Genomic DNA, 12,237 nt, shown 5'->3' with positions numbered 1-12,237 from the left:
CCTGACAACACAGGTCAGGGGCAAACAGCACAAATCAGTCAGAAACCTGGGACTGTTCAATACAAGTGGATGGATCTGCCCATGTAAACAACTTCCAAAGCTGCAGTCGTGCTTGATTTTTCTCTTTCTCATTAGCTTTCATCCCCTCAGCAAAACTTGCTGGTACAGACAGTCAGTTCTTTTGTTTATTTTTAGGTATATGAGTATAAAATTTCCGAAGAAACATGAGTTCAACCTGGTACAGAAGCTGATTGCCAGGGCAATCCAACATGGTGCACACTGATGGTGCACGAGATGATGGCTGTCAGTACATTTTCAACTGATTATTTGTTTTAGGTTTTAAATTGTTTACTAAATACTAACTTTAGCTGTAGTCTGAGGGTTTTTTTGAAGGGAGTGAGGGATGATAAATTTAATATAAGCAAATTACCATGGTATTAGAGAAACAGCAGCTAATTTACCTGCTGCTTCAGAGAATAGCCTAGGGACCTAAATTATTGTTTCCCATTTGTCCAGCTCTATGCTAAACATCATGCTGTCAGAATTGTCTTTATCCTCTGAATGCTACATGTGAATAGTGTTGGTTTTGTGCTCTAACACTTTATCTAAGCACAGTTGCTTATACAGTTAAGAGCCACCTTAAATGTTCTTCAAAACCATACTGAAGTAAGGGATCACCCTTTGTTTTGAAGGCAAGAGTTTGTCTTACCAAAGACAGAAGCTTGTAAACTTCTAGGACCTTCAGCCACTAATCTCACTCTGATATCTAAATGTCTAACATATTTCCTTGTTTTAACTTATTAAGCATTTACAGCAGCCAAAATGCACTATATATAACTAAATTGCTGTATCTGAACACCCTGGACTCTGGGAAAGGTCAAGAGCAGGACCAAAATTTGTAAGGCTGGCTTAAAGATTAAGCGTGAGCTCTTGCTGTGTCTGAAGCAATATACTTCAGGAGGCAAACAACCCCCCCACTGCTGTCTGCATTCTCCCACCACCCCCGGCAGCTCCTGCATGCTCGTTCCACCAGACAAATTGCAGAGGAGAGGGAGCGAACCCCCTTTGTGGACTCACCATCCTTTTCTAGTCACATTCACTATGCATTGCATTAGAAAATCGTAACGGTGTTAAAATATTTTGGCAGGATTTGTTATGGCCAGATCACTCACTTCCTTTGGGACACACAAAGCCTCCTCTGGCAATGAAACAGCCCAAATGTCAGCAAATCCTATAGAACAGAAAACGGTCTGTCAATGTAAAGCCTAAATGAATCTCCAATCAAACAAAACAAAACTGTATAACATAAAAATGCACATACAGAGAAAAGAAACAACCTAGAAATGTTCACTTTTTATCAAGGTCTTTTTTTCTTTCCCCACTCTCCGGAAACTTAAGAGCATTACAGTGTTTTCATCACAAGGTGCTATTAGAGCACAAGCTCACTCCAAGTGTTACCAATTCACGGACAGATTAGAGGGCACATTAATAACATAGTTAATATGAAGTGTTTAGAGCCTTTACGTCGGTGACAAATACGACTCAGCCAAATTTCCTGACCATTGAGGCCACGGAGGAACAATTTGGTAGATTTCATCAACAGTTCTAATTATGTTCCTGTCAAGTCGAGAACAAAGTAATCCATAACTGGGGGGCTGCTCAGAGACAGTGCCACGCGAGAGTAATTTATGCCCAAGACACAGGGCCCTTGCTGTAGTTAGAGTGCACAACGCTTGACTAACAAGTGGGTTCACAAAAAGGAATTTATTATGGGAAACAGAGCCCTCCAGCTCTGCCAGAGCTAGGTGAGCCTACTTCCGAGGCCAGAGTGCGACCCAGCACTTTTAAAAATCATTTCAGTCCTTGGGACAATGGCAATGCCACCTCAAAGGGTGAGCAATACCAATGCCCTTTTGTGATCCTATAAGTAACATGCTAATGAAAGATGCAAAGGGATTATTAGTAACAGTAAACTAAAATGTCACAATGCACGATGCACTTCTTACTGCAGCCCAACTGAGAAACAGGCTGAGAAGGAGAAGGAGGGGAGATAAATGGGTAGAAGCTGTCATGTAATTTTGAGTCATTTTCGACTGTGATCTGTATTAGGATGCAGCTTCCATCCTTTCAAACAGGATCATTTTATACATGACACTCTCGTTGCATTTCACAAAAAGGTAGGAATGTCTCCCTAATACTAGAAGTGCAAAGCCTGGCAGTGGGCACTCAGGACTGGCTACTTGCATAAGTAGTAAGATGTTAGAGAAAGTAAAATGATGCATTTCAAATATGATTAAGAACACTATCTGTAAACACTGAGAAAATAACATTAGCAAAAATGAGATTTATGTGATAAACGGAAAAATCCTTAACAGGTTTTAAAGCATAGTTTTCTGGAGGTAGCTCTGGGCATACATTGCTGTCAGCAGTTTTAGATTTTTACTTAACAAGGCAAAAAACCACAGAACTTTAAAAAAAGATAATATTTTACAGCCCTTTCTTTGACAGTGAAGAAACAAGCTCATAGATGTGTTACCAGCTAACCAAAGCAGCAGCCTGCTTTAGTGGATCAAACATCAGCTCACATAAGGGGGATACTCAAACTAAGAACCCATTTCAGAGACTGACTTGCCATGCAGCCCTGAGAAGGTTGTCTTCTCCATTCACATTCCTTACCAGACTGGTAGAATGGATGTAAGTATATGAAGGCAAGGATGATGTCCCCATGCGACACAACTCTTAACAATGGATTTTTTCCTGTACAAAAATGTTACTAGATTCACTGAACTATTGGTTTCACTTTACCTATTAAATACTAGTTGAACACTGGCACAGAGTTAACACAGAGCATGGTTGTGGAGCACTACATCAAAACCTCAAGCTTCTCCTTTTACACTCTGCTAAGGTTTCTTATTCAAATTTTCTTGAACCTGTAAATCATCTGCTGCCAAGTTTAGGGAATTTCCTAGCACTTACTGAGTGGGACAGTACTAGTCTTGTGCGACAGAAGCTGCACAGAATTACGATTACTTGCATCCTTTGCATCCATGTATTAAAAAAAACCCAATATACTTTACAAGCATTCGTGGCTTAAGCTTCACAACAAGGCAAAGAGGAAAGGGAAAGACACGGTCTCAATTCTGCAGATGTGAAAAAAGAAACCTCTCTGGTAAATCAGACAGACAGTAAATTTGGAAGCCAAGCAATGCCTGGACGTTATAATTTCCAGACTCGTGATTCAGTCACAAGACACGCTTCCTTTCCTGGTGAAATGTCATGCTGCTGCATGTTTCTGTTACAGAACACATCTTAGCCAAGTGTAGCAAAAGCATGATGATCCCATTAAGTATCTAACATCTAATACCTTGTGAAAACTAATTTAGTGCTTTATCAAATCCCTAGTTTGTATGTAGAGCATAAACTGGCTACATTTGCTAATAGGGCAGATTGACCCATCCCATATATTATCAAACCACATCAAAGTCTGCTGGAGGACATAGCCTTAGCTACTTATTATCCCTTGCATTAACTCTCTCACTAGCTACTCAACCAATATATTTTCCTGTAATACATCTGTCATGATTTTGCAGAGAAATCACCAATTCTGAACAGTGCATCAGTTACAGAGAGATAAAAGGGCTAAACACATAGTGGTCACTGACTTTCCAGCCCACTGTTAAATACCACAGACAGAAGCCCTTAGAGCTAAACCAGCACAACAGCACAGCACTGCTGGGCTCCAGAGATTCAGCCTCATACTAAGATTTGTATTGTTAGAACTTTAGTCATTCACATGATTTCTTAAGGATTTATAATATACAAGAGAGAAATAAAATTGGATGCCGACACCTTCAAATTCACAAGATTTTTTTTTAGTAGAAAAGGTACATCTTACACAACAGAATATGTGGCTTAGTAATCAGGAATAAAGTGCTAGAATACTAATAATAATAATGTTAAGAATATTAGATCAAATGAGGACTTTTTCTTGGCTTGGATGCTATGTAATAGTATTCCTACATGTGTTATGTTTGCGGTCTTATTTGTAACATTCTATAATGGATTAAAAATATGAAGGCATGCTTCTAACTGCCTGAGAACTTGCACATACGGCTAATAGATGGTTTGGGTGTTTGTTTGGTTTGGTTTTTAAATCACAGTTGGTACTACTTTCTGTTACATAGCGTTTGTCTTTGATTTGGAAATCCTGAGCCATTGCACATGGGTCTCTTACTGACCTTTTCTGACCATTTGACTACCTATCATGACATACTTTCTCTTCAAAAGACAACCTTATCCACTCAATAGAAATAAAAGATGCATCTATCACCTTGCATATGTGATTGTATAAAGTTCTGAAATATAATGATATCCCTCGCACAACTCTACTCACTCACATTTAATTCTATGGCTTGATTTGTTCTCTGGGCAGTTTCTCAAGCACTATTTTCTTTTTCCTTATAACTCCTGGCTCTCCGTATCTTTAAACACTATTATAAACAAGTAAAAGGCATTTTGAGGGGGATTTAGGGTATTATTAGAAGTTTTGAACTTTCTTCATTTTCCCAGCTCCCATTAACGATGGGTCATTTTTAAACCAGAGAACAGTAAGAACTGCTTATTGCAACTGTGGTTCAGCATCACCAAATCAGGCAGGCCAACACAGAAAGTCTTCTACTGGGTAAAACTTATGACAGGTGAACTTAAAACCAGGGGAAATAAATTAGAGGAAAAAAAAAGAAACAAAACCAAACAAAAACCCAAACCCAAAACCAACACCAAACAAACCAACAATAAAAAAGTGGGCAGTGAGTTAAAACATCACAATCTGACTGAATTGCAAGTCTTTAGAGCTTTATACCCCCTTCCTTTCCCTCTGTATTTTTCTTCTTCTGTTTTTATGTTGAAATCACAGGAACTACGCAGCCTAGCAAGGCTGTAATCACTCAGCAGGAACCTGGCACCAGCACAATGCAACCACCAGCCAGGCAGCAGGAAAATGAAGGAAATCTCTCTCTCCCTCCCCCCTATGTTTCTTAAAAGGGGCTCGGCGTGAATGAATCTTCCCAGTAGCCACCAACAATTTCTTATTCCTTCCGAGCAATCATCAGTTTCAGCATCAAGTGGTTTAGTGGCTCTACAGCTGGTAGTGGCAGCGGAGTAAGCCCAGCATGCAAACATTTTGGCTAATTTAAAACCCTTGTGCTGCCGAATCAAACATGACAAGAGAACAGTAAAAAGAGAGGCTATTATCCCAAATGAGAGTCAGCGGATGGCTGAAATTGGCTTGAGTGGCAGAGACAAAAGAGGTGGAAGGAGTGGGGACAACCAAGCATGATAGTACCAGTTACAGCACACACTTTCTTCTCCACCCCAGCACATTCACACATATCGCTGCCTGGAGGAAAAAAGACAACATTTCTGGGCTTCATGGCCAGACAGAAAAAATACACTTAAGAAGATTCAAGATAAATTAATAGCTGGTAAAGCGTCTGCCCCACAGGCATGGAGGAACTTAGCTTACAAGAAACGTGGGAGGAGGAAAAAAAAAAAATTATATATAACAATGAGAGACTAGGAGACAAAAGACAAGACAGGGAAAGTACTCACACCCTTGTCATCATTCAGAATCAGTTCACCTGTGGTTTACATTTACCTTCTTATATGAGACAATTACACTCTAAATTACTGTACGCACAGAGCATTTCAAGGAACAGCTGGACTCAACACTGAAACCCAAATCAAAGATTTAAAAGATACCTGCTCAGCTTCACATTCTAGTACACGTGAGCTATCACTCGCAACATACCAAAATATGGTGACTAGTGCTCCCTCATAATGCAATTTTGTCCTACATTTTTAGCGACAACATGCAACTAATCACACAGGTAAAGTTCATAACACATGCAAGGTTTGGAAATAGAAGCAGGACATTTATATTGCACCACCATGTAGGATATTCTGAATTGGCTGAATTAAACAACATTGCCTGTGTGAATGGTGGATTCTTGAATTCAAGCAGGAGTACAACTCCAAAAAATCACACACCCCCAAATACAAAACCATTCAGTATCTATACGTATGAACTTGGTCTTGCAAACATGTCTTCCCAGGGAACAAAGAAGCCCAACTGAGGACATGATAATGATGGATACAGGGCGTGGGTTTGTTTCATCATGCCCACTTCTTTTTTTTTCCCCTCCAATTTGAATAAAACACAGGGTTTGCTTTTCAAAGTAAGTCCAAACCCAGTTACATGCCAAGCAATGGAAGTCCAAGCTGTTGGTACACAGCCTACCCTGGGGCAGGCAAGTGTTACCGAAATGGGAAACCTGCACCACTCAGCCATACAGGGCAGCAGACACACTTCAGCCTCTGCTGGCAGCTCAGAGAAGCGTGTTGTCCTGCACAATGAAACTTGCTATGATCCTGCAGGCGGAGGGGGACATTTCCCTGGCAATGAAGTAACTGACGGTCATTAGAGAGGAGAGAATTAATTCTGCTGCAAGCCTGTCACTGACAGTGGCCAAAGAAAATGCACTGGCCATTTTTCTCTGCCCCTTCCATAGGGAATTAGAACAAAGAAAGGAGACACCGAGAAATACTTAAGACACCACAGAAAATAATTTTAGGTATTAAAAGACAGCTATTTGATAATAATACTGGCACCAAATACTGTGTGCTTTCAGGCTGACATATGCTGGTGGTATATGTTGTTTGTTCCCTTTTTTTACCTCAAAGTTGAATTCATAGCCTCACTTAGCACTTCAAGAAAGCTCCATTCACAGTTCAGCAAGGCACTGCTTAAAAGGCAAGCCTGAAACAGGTCCTTAGGGCATCTCATCCATCCTGTGCTTGGATGGCATCCTCCACCAAGGGACCCCATTAGGAAGGAAGGGCAAACTGAAATCCTAACCCAAAGTAGCCTGAAACAGCACCAGTGTACTGGCATAGCAGCGATGGATGAGACTCCATTTGTCTTCAAAGCATGGGAAGCCAATATATCTGCCTCATTGCAAACTCAACTTTACTTTCCAACCTTGTAGTGTACTTAAAACATAGATCAGCTTTCTATCCAGGGATAAGGCAGTAGAGAAGTGTCACCCAAAACTCCAATTATACAGATTGGAACTGATGCACTTCCAATGCAACTCGATACAGAAAACACCCTGAGATACCCTGTCTGTGTGTAAAATCAATTGCCCAGGAAGGCATCACCAAAAGATACAAAAATTTCCCTTCCCCTCCTTATGGCAGAATAACTCAAAAGACCTTATGCTAGTATAAAGCTTGCTGGAAAACACAGTTGCTGTTCAATACCAGAGGTATCACAGATCTTAACTCTCCCTACAGAAGGTTAGGCCCTTCCAAGCAGAAAGAAACATTATGTTTGTTCTATGGCCAAGGTAATTATAGGCTTAACTATATTGCTTTATATTTCTCCTTTCATAAAAGAGCTTTGTCTCAGTATAGAAATGAGCTGAGTTTGTGAGACTAGTACTTATCTGGAAGTCTCTGAGCTAAACTTAGGTCTGGCAGAAGTAGATACAGCTTCACTCACTTCAGGAAACATGATTCTGTTTATACCAGGTCTGAATATGGTCAAACAAGCTTCCTTCAATATTGCTTGTTAAAATATTTAAGCTTAAGTAGATGTAATTCCCTCATGGATAACATAAAAGTATACATCTTTGGACTTTTCTTTACATGTTAGTTTAGCAAGTATATCATTTTAGAAAATTTACTCACGTTCTTCACACATGAGGGTACTTCCAAGAAGACCACGGAGATTCAAATATGGTAACATGAAATACACGTGATAGCAAAGTACAGGTTTTTTGAAAGCTGATCACCTGTCTACATGAATCTCTAGCCAGGGCTCTTATTTACAGTTCATCCCTATCTACTGTTCCAGGTGAGATCCTCCTGTGCCAGGAAACGTACAAGTGCAAAGAGAGAAAACCACCATGGCCAACACATTCTGCAACTTAAAGAGAACATTCAGAGAACTGCTGGGAGTTGAATGTGTTTTTCTTGTGTTCAAGCCAGGAGCCTAAACCTAAAGGTTATCCTGTCCTAGTGTAACACCATATCACCTCTAGCGCCAATTAGGCTGACCAAAACTGTATATATCTACCTGCCTATTCAGTTCATATCAGAAAGAAAGAAGAAAGGAAAAAAGGGGGGGTGGTGGGGAGGAAGGGAAATAGCAAGGTCAGGCACTTCTGTATGAGCTACATACCTTGTATGAATTACAGCAGCCTCACACAGACCAAAACCCCCAACGCAACAACAGAAACTCCGCCTCCTCCTTGCTCAGTACACAATTATTATAATTGTTAATAACAATCACCTCACTCAAAATGCCAAACCAGTTTTCTTTCTACTGGTGTTAAAAATCAGAAAAATATCTCCACTAAAAGCCTTTTAGTGTGTCTGCGTTTGTCTCTGTAAATCCAGTGAGAAGGCTAACCTAGGTATGCTGCTAATCACAAAACCCAGTTAGCGAGGACCAAAGACAAGGACAGCTATGTTCACTGACATACCGAGAAAGCTTACAGGATGTCACCTAACTGACTGCAAAAACTGTATGGATGAGTAGCCTAATATGACTGTTCCAAACATACTACTTAAACTCTCTGCCCCAAAGTTCTGAACTTTTTTCCCTTCACTGCAAACTTTGAACTGGTCCTGGCCAGCAGGAGAATGGGAGAGATGTAAGAATCACCCTCTCCAGCCCAATTCTCCTTGTGACCAAGCATTTCTCATGAAACTGAAAGATGCTGCCTCAAATGCTTTTTTCCTCAACCTGTAAAGTTCTAAAGACCTCTCAAAAAAACATATCCACAGCCTAGAAAACAGCAGTGAAAGATTAAGTCAAAGCACCCCCTTATCATTGCTGTGCCTCCACTGTTCTTCCTGCCCACAGTATGGCACTATTTTTGAATGACTTGCAAAAGAGGCGGGAGAGGAGAGAACTGGAAAAGTAAGACTGAGATCTTGGCTGAAAATAAAAGAAAGGAGAACTAAGCCAGCCAGCCTCAGCTGCAAAAAAGATTTCTATGAGCTACTGCCTCTGTGACACAGGTGAAAAGAGCTTGCCCTTTCTATGGAACACTGAAAAAGTTAGATTCTGACAGTTATTTTTGATGTACATGCATATGTAGGTGGCAGGTACTAACTTGACTGAAATCATCACCATGCCCAGGATTATTATGCATCATTTCCAGGAGGAACATCAAGCCTCAATAATGAAACTTAATGTTATACTCTTCACCTCATCATCTTCACTTCTAACCACCAAGAGATGCCACACCATATAATTGTTTTCCCAAAGAAATGGTACGACTCAAATTAATCTGATGCTTATTGCAGAAAACTGGGAAGCTTATTATTTCAATCAGGGAAAAAGAAATACTATTTGTTGCGGTCACCTTTGAACTTCTGTCTGTACCACTGGGACAAATGTATTCAGAATCTGGAAAAGAAGCATTAGAAGGTTTTTCATGATACAGTACAAGAAAAAAATAAAATTAAAAAAAAAGGTGTTACGATATGTCCTGTACCTGTTCTGGTAAAAAATGTTTTGAGATAAAGCCTTCCCTTGTCAGAAAGCATGTCTCTTATTTTTAATAGGATTTTAGGTCTAGCCCATGCATAGGATTTTGAAATCAGCTATTATTATAGCACCAAAACACATTAAGAATATTGAGCGAATTCATCAAAGTTCCCTGATTCAAAAAAATAAATAAATTAAAATCAGGAAAATCTAAAGCCCAAGATGAAAACAGGGCAGTAAACACTGAAATACTACTTTTTTCCTCTTTTCTTTCAGGCACGTAGAGCTGTCATAAGGGAACAGTGCAAAGGAGCTGAGGAAACTCATTACCAATACAGCAAAGCATGGTCAGGGGGCCGTTTGTTTAGGTTTTTTTTCCTTTCTTTCTCTTTCATACAGAGATGAAGCATGAAGAGACTTTTGGGACCTGACCATGTTACAGAGAAGGAACGACCTGACTCTGGCCCTGCTCTGCAAACTATTCCATCAGCAGAAGTCTCCAGCAGGTCGCAGACGGACTAACTTTTCCAAGGTATTAAATTAAAAGATGTTGAATTAAGTTAAACACCCTACATTGAATTGACATTTCCCTTTTTTAATGCAAGCTAAGATTGATGAAAAATACCACTTATCTACATTAAGGGTCAAAATATCCAGCAAAAGAAGCCTCTGGTTCAGCGCGTCAGAGCAAAGTCAGTCTTACATAATCCAGGGACCAGAACGCGGATCACATTCTGATGATCCAATTAACGGTGGGATACTTTGCAATCAGCCAGGAAGCAAGGCCCCTAACAGATTGTGGGGCTGTAACATCAATTTCTTAAGTGCATTTAAAGGATTACAAATGTTAGTCCTGGCTTGAGATTGAAACACCTATTGAGGTGCTCTGAACCACATTACAGTAATTGGGTACCTGAATTAATGCCATTTCTTCTGATGGGTAAGTTGAATACATTGGAATTGAGGATTTCTTTTGCTGTGTTTCACTTTCAGCCTTCCACCCCCCAGTGTGGAAATCTGAGGCTGAATACCTCTTTTTATCTAGATAGCTTTAATTACAGCCCTGAGGCACCGAAGTACTGTCCTAATTTTACCTTCTATGTTGTTTGGGTGCATTTCCTTTTTCTTCCTTATTATTTTACAATGCAATGACATTAAGATGGGAATAAAATTATTTTTTCTTGAAGTTTCAGGGGGAAAGAGGAATAGGCTGCTGAGAGATGCAGAAGGAAAACCCTTCTTCTCATATCCCTTTCCCACTATGCAAACCTTTTTATGCATGCGCCAGATACCATTTGCAGTGTTTTACACCTCTAGAGAGCTAGAACTAGGGCTGCCTCAATTAGTCTTCAATTCCTTCTGAGGTCAGTTCAAGTAAAGGTCTCAATCATATCAAATTGGCAGGAATGCTAACTACTGGGTATTTCAAACCATACAGGGTTTAGCTAAAGTGCTTAAAAAATATGTAGCTGGTTTCAAAAGCATTCAGTGAATACACAGCAAAAAGCTATATGCGTGTGCCAGAGACTAAACTCACCCACCTGGTGTATAAAGTGTTTAAAAATCTAAAATAGATTAGGGCACAGACTCGTTTGTAGAGCTTTTGAGCCAAGCAGTTTCTCCATTAGACTACAGTACACAGCATATAGGAAAAATGCATTTTTCTCTTGCATCATCTAAGTATTTAATTAGAGTTATAACAGAGAATTCCACTCATTTTTGTCCCCAGTGTGTGTGGCACTGAAATTTTGGCAACCTCAGCAGTGATTTCTCACTTGCAGCTAACCAGAATGTACACAACCATGATATAATGCTCATGCACTGTAAAAAGGGGTAGGAAATAAGAGTGTGGCATTCCAAATATTCCAGTCCACTCTTTACGTATCATTTGTCTGGCTACAGCACATCAAGCTTAGATATCATTTTAATTGCTCAGTTCTTTGAGACCTATTTGTAATTAAAGTTATAAAAATGCACTCAAGTACACATACATGTATTTTGTACTTCATATATCTTTCCTGATGTATTCTGAGTTTTTGTCCTAGATTCAAGATTCGATAAGAAAGTATGATGCCGCAATGATTCTGCTTTAATTTTGGTTTTGCTTAAGATAACTGTAAACAGCAAAGATACAGGAACTATTTATCTTCATTGCTGGTTGAGAGGAAATTGTAGCGTATACCTTAGTGCTTGCTAAGCAAGCACAATGATGTAACTGGCATATGAAGGAAAGAGTCAGCTTCTAATTCAGTAACAGAACTTTCTGATGCTCAGGAAAAAGTGGTTTGCATAGTTGTGTCAGATAGCCTTTCAGTTAACTGTTTTATTTTATTCTTTAATTTGCTTTCTAACACATAAGAAACACCAGATTTAGGAGGGGTCACTGGTAACCATTAAGCTGTGCTCCTTGTTTCTCTTGAATAGTTTGAATGTTCTTTGATTTCCCATCCCCACTAATGCAGAATATTCCTAGAGTTTAGAAATAACCCTTCTGAAACACAATAAAACCTACAAACTATCTCCATATAAAAGGCAATTAATCTGAGAGCAGATATAGCTTTATTGTAAGGGCCATACAATGGAGCAAGGCATAAGTGTCTTCAAAATCTCAACTCAACTTTCAGAGCAGTTTTTGACTCATTAGATCATGTCCACCAAAATGATTTACATACAGACAA

At 39.6% G+C, this 12,237-nt stretch overlaps 1 protein-coding gene across 12 annotated transcripts in view; it reads right to left on the bottom strand.

Annotated features, from left to right (window-relative positions):
- ESRRG (estrogen related receptor gamma) overlaps window positions 1–12,237 on the bottom strand; it is a 402,243-nt gene that overhangs the window by 231,871 nt on the left and 158,135 nt on the right. For 4 of the 12 annotated variants that reach the window (XM_069852780.1, XM_069852778.1, XM_069852782.1 and 1 more), the window contains exon 2: window positions 1,173–1,231. The exons of 6 other annotated variants lie outside the window; for them this stretch is intronic. Coding sequence is in view for 2 of the 6 variants with exons in the window: in XM_069852775.1 (XP_069708876.1) it covers window positions 1,078–1,112 (35 nt within the window). In the remaining 4 variants the exon portion in view is untranslated. Of the gene's footprint in view, window positions 1–1,077; window positions 1,232–12,237 lie in introns of all 12 variants that reach the window. 2 more of the 12 variants (XM_069852775.1, XM_069852776.1) reach the window with 1 other exon arrangement.

Source organism: Phaenicophaeus curvirostris, chromosome 2 (genome assembly GCF_032191515.1).
Source record: "Phaenicophaeus curvirostris isolate KB17595 chromosome 2, BPBGC_Pcur_1.0, whole genome shotgun sequence".
Taxonomy (NCBI): domain Eukaryota; kingdom Metazoa; phylum Chordata; class Aves; order Cuculiformes; family Cuculidae; genus Phaenicophaeus; species Phaenicophaeus curvirostris.
This window is presented reverse-complemented; position numbering and strand designations above follow the sequence as displayed.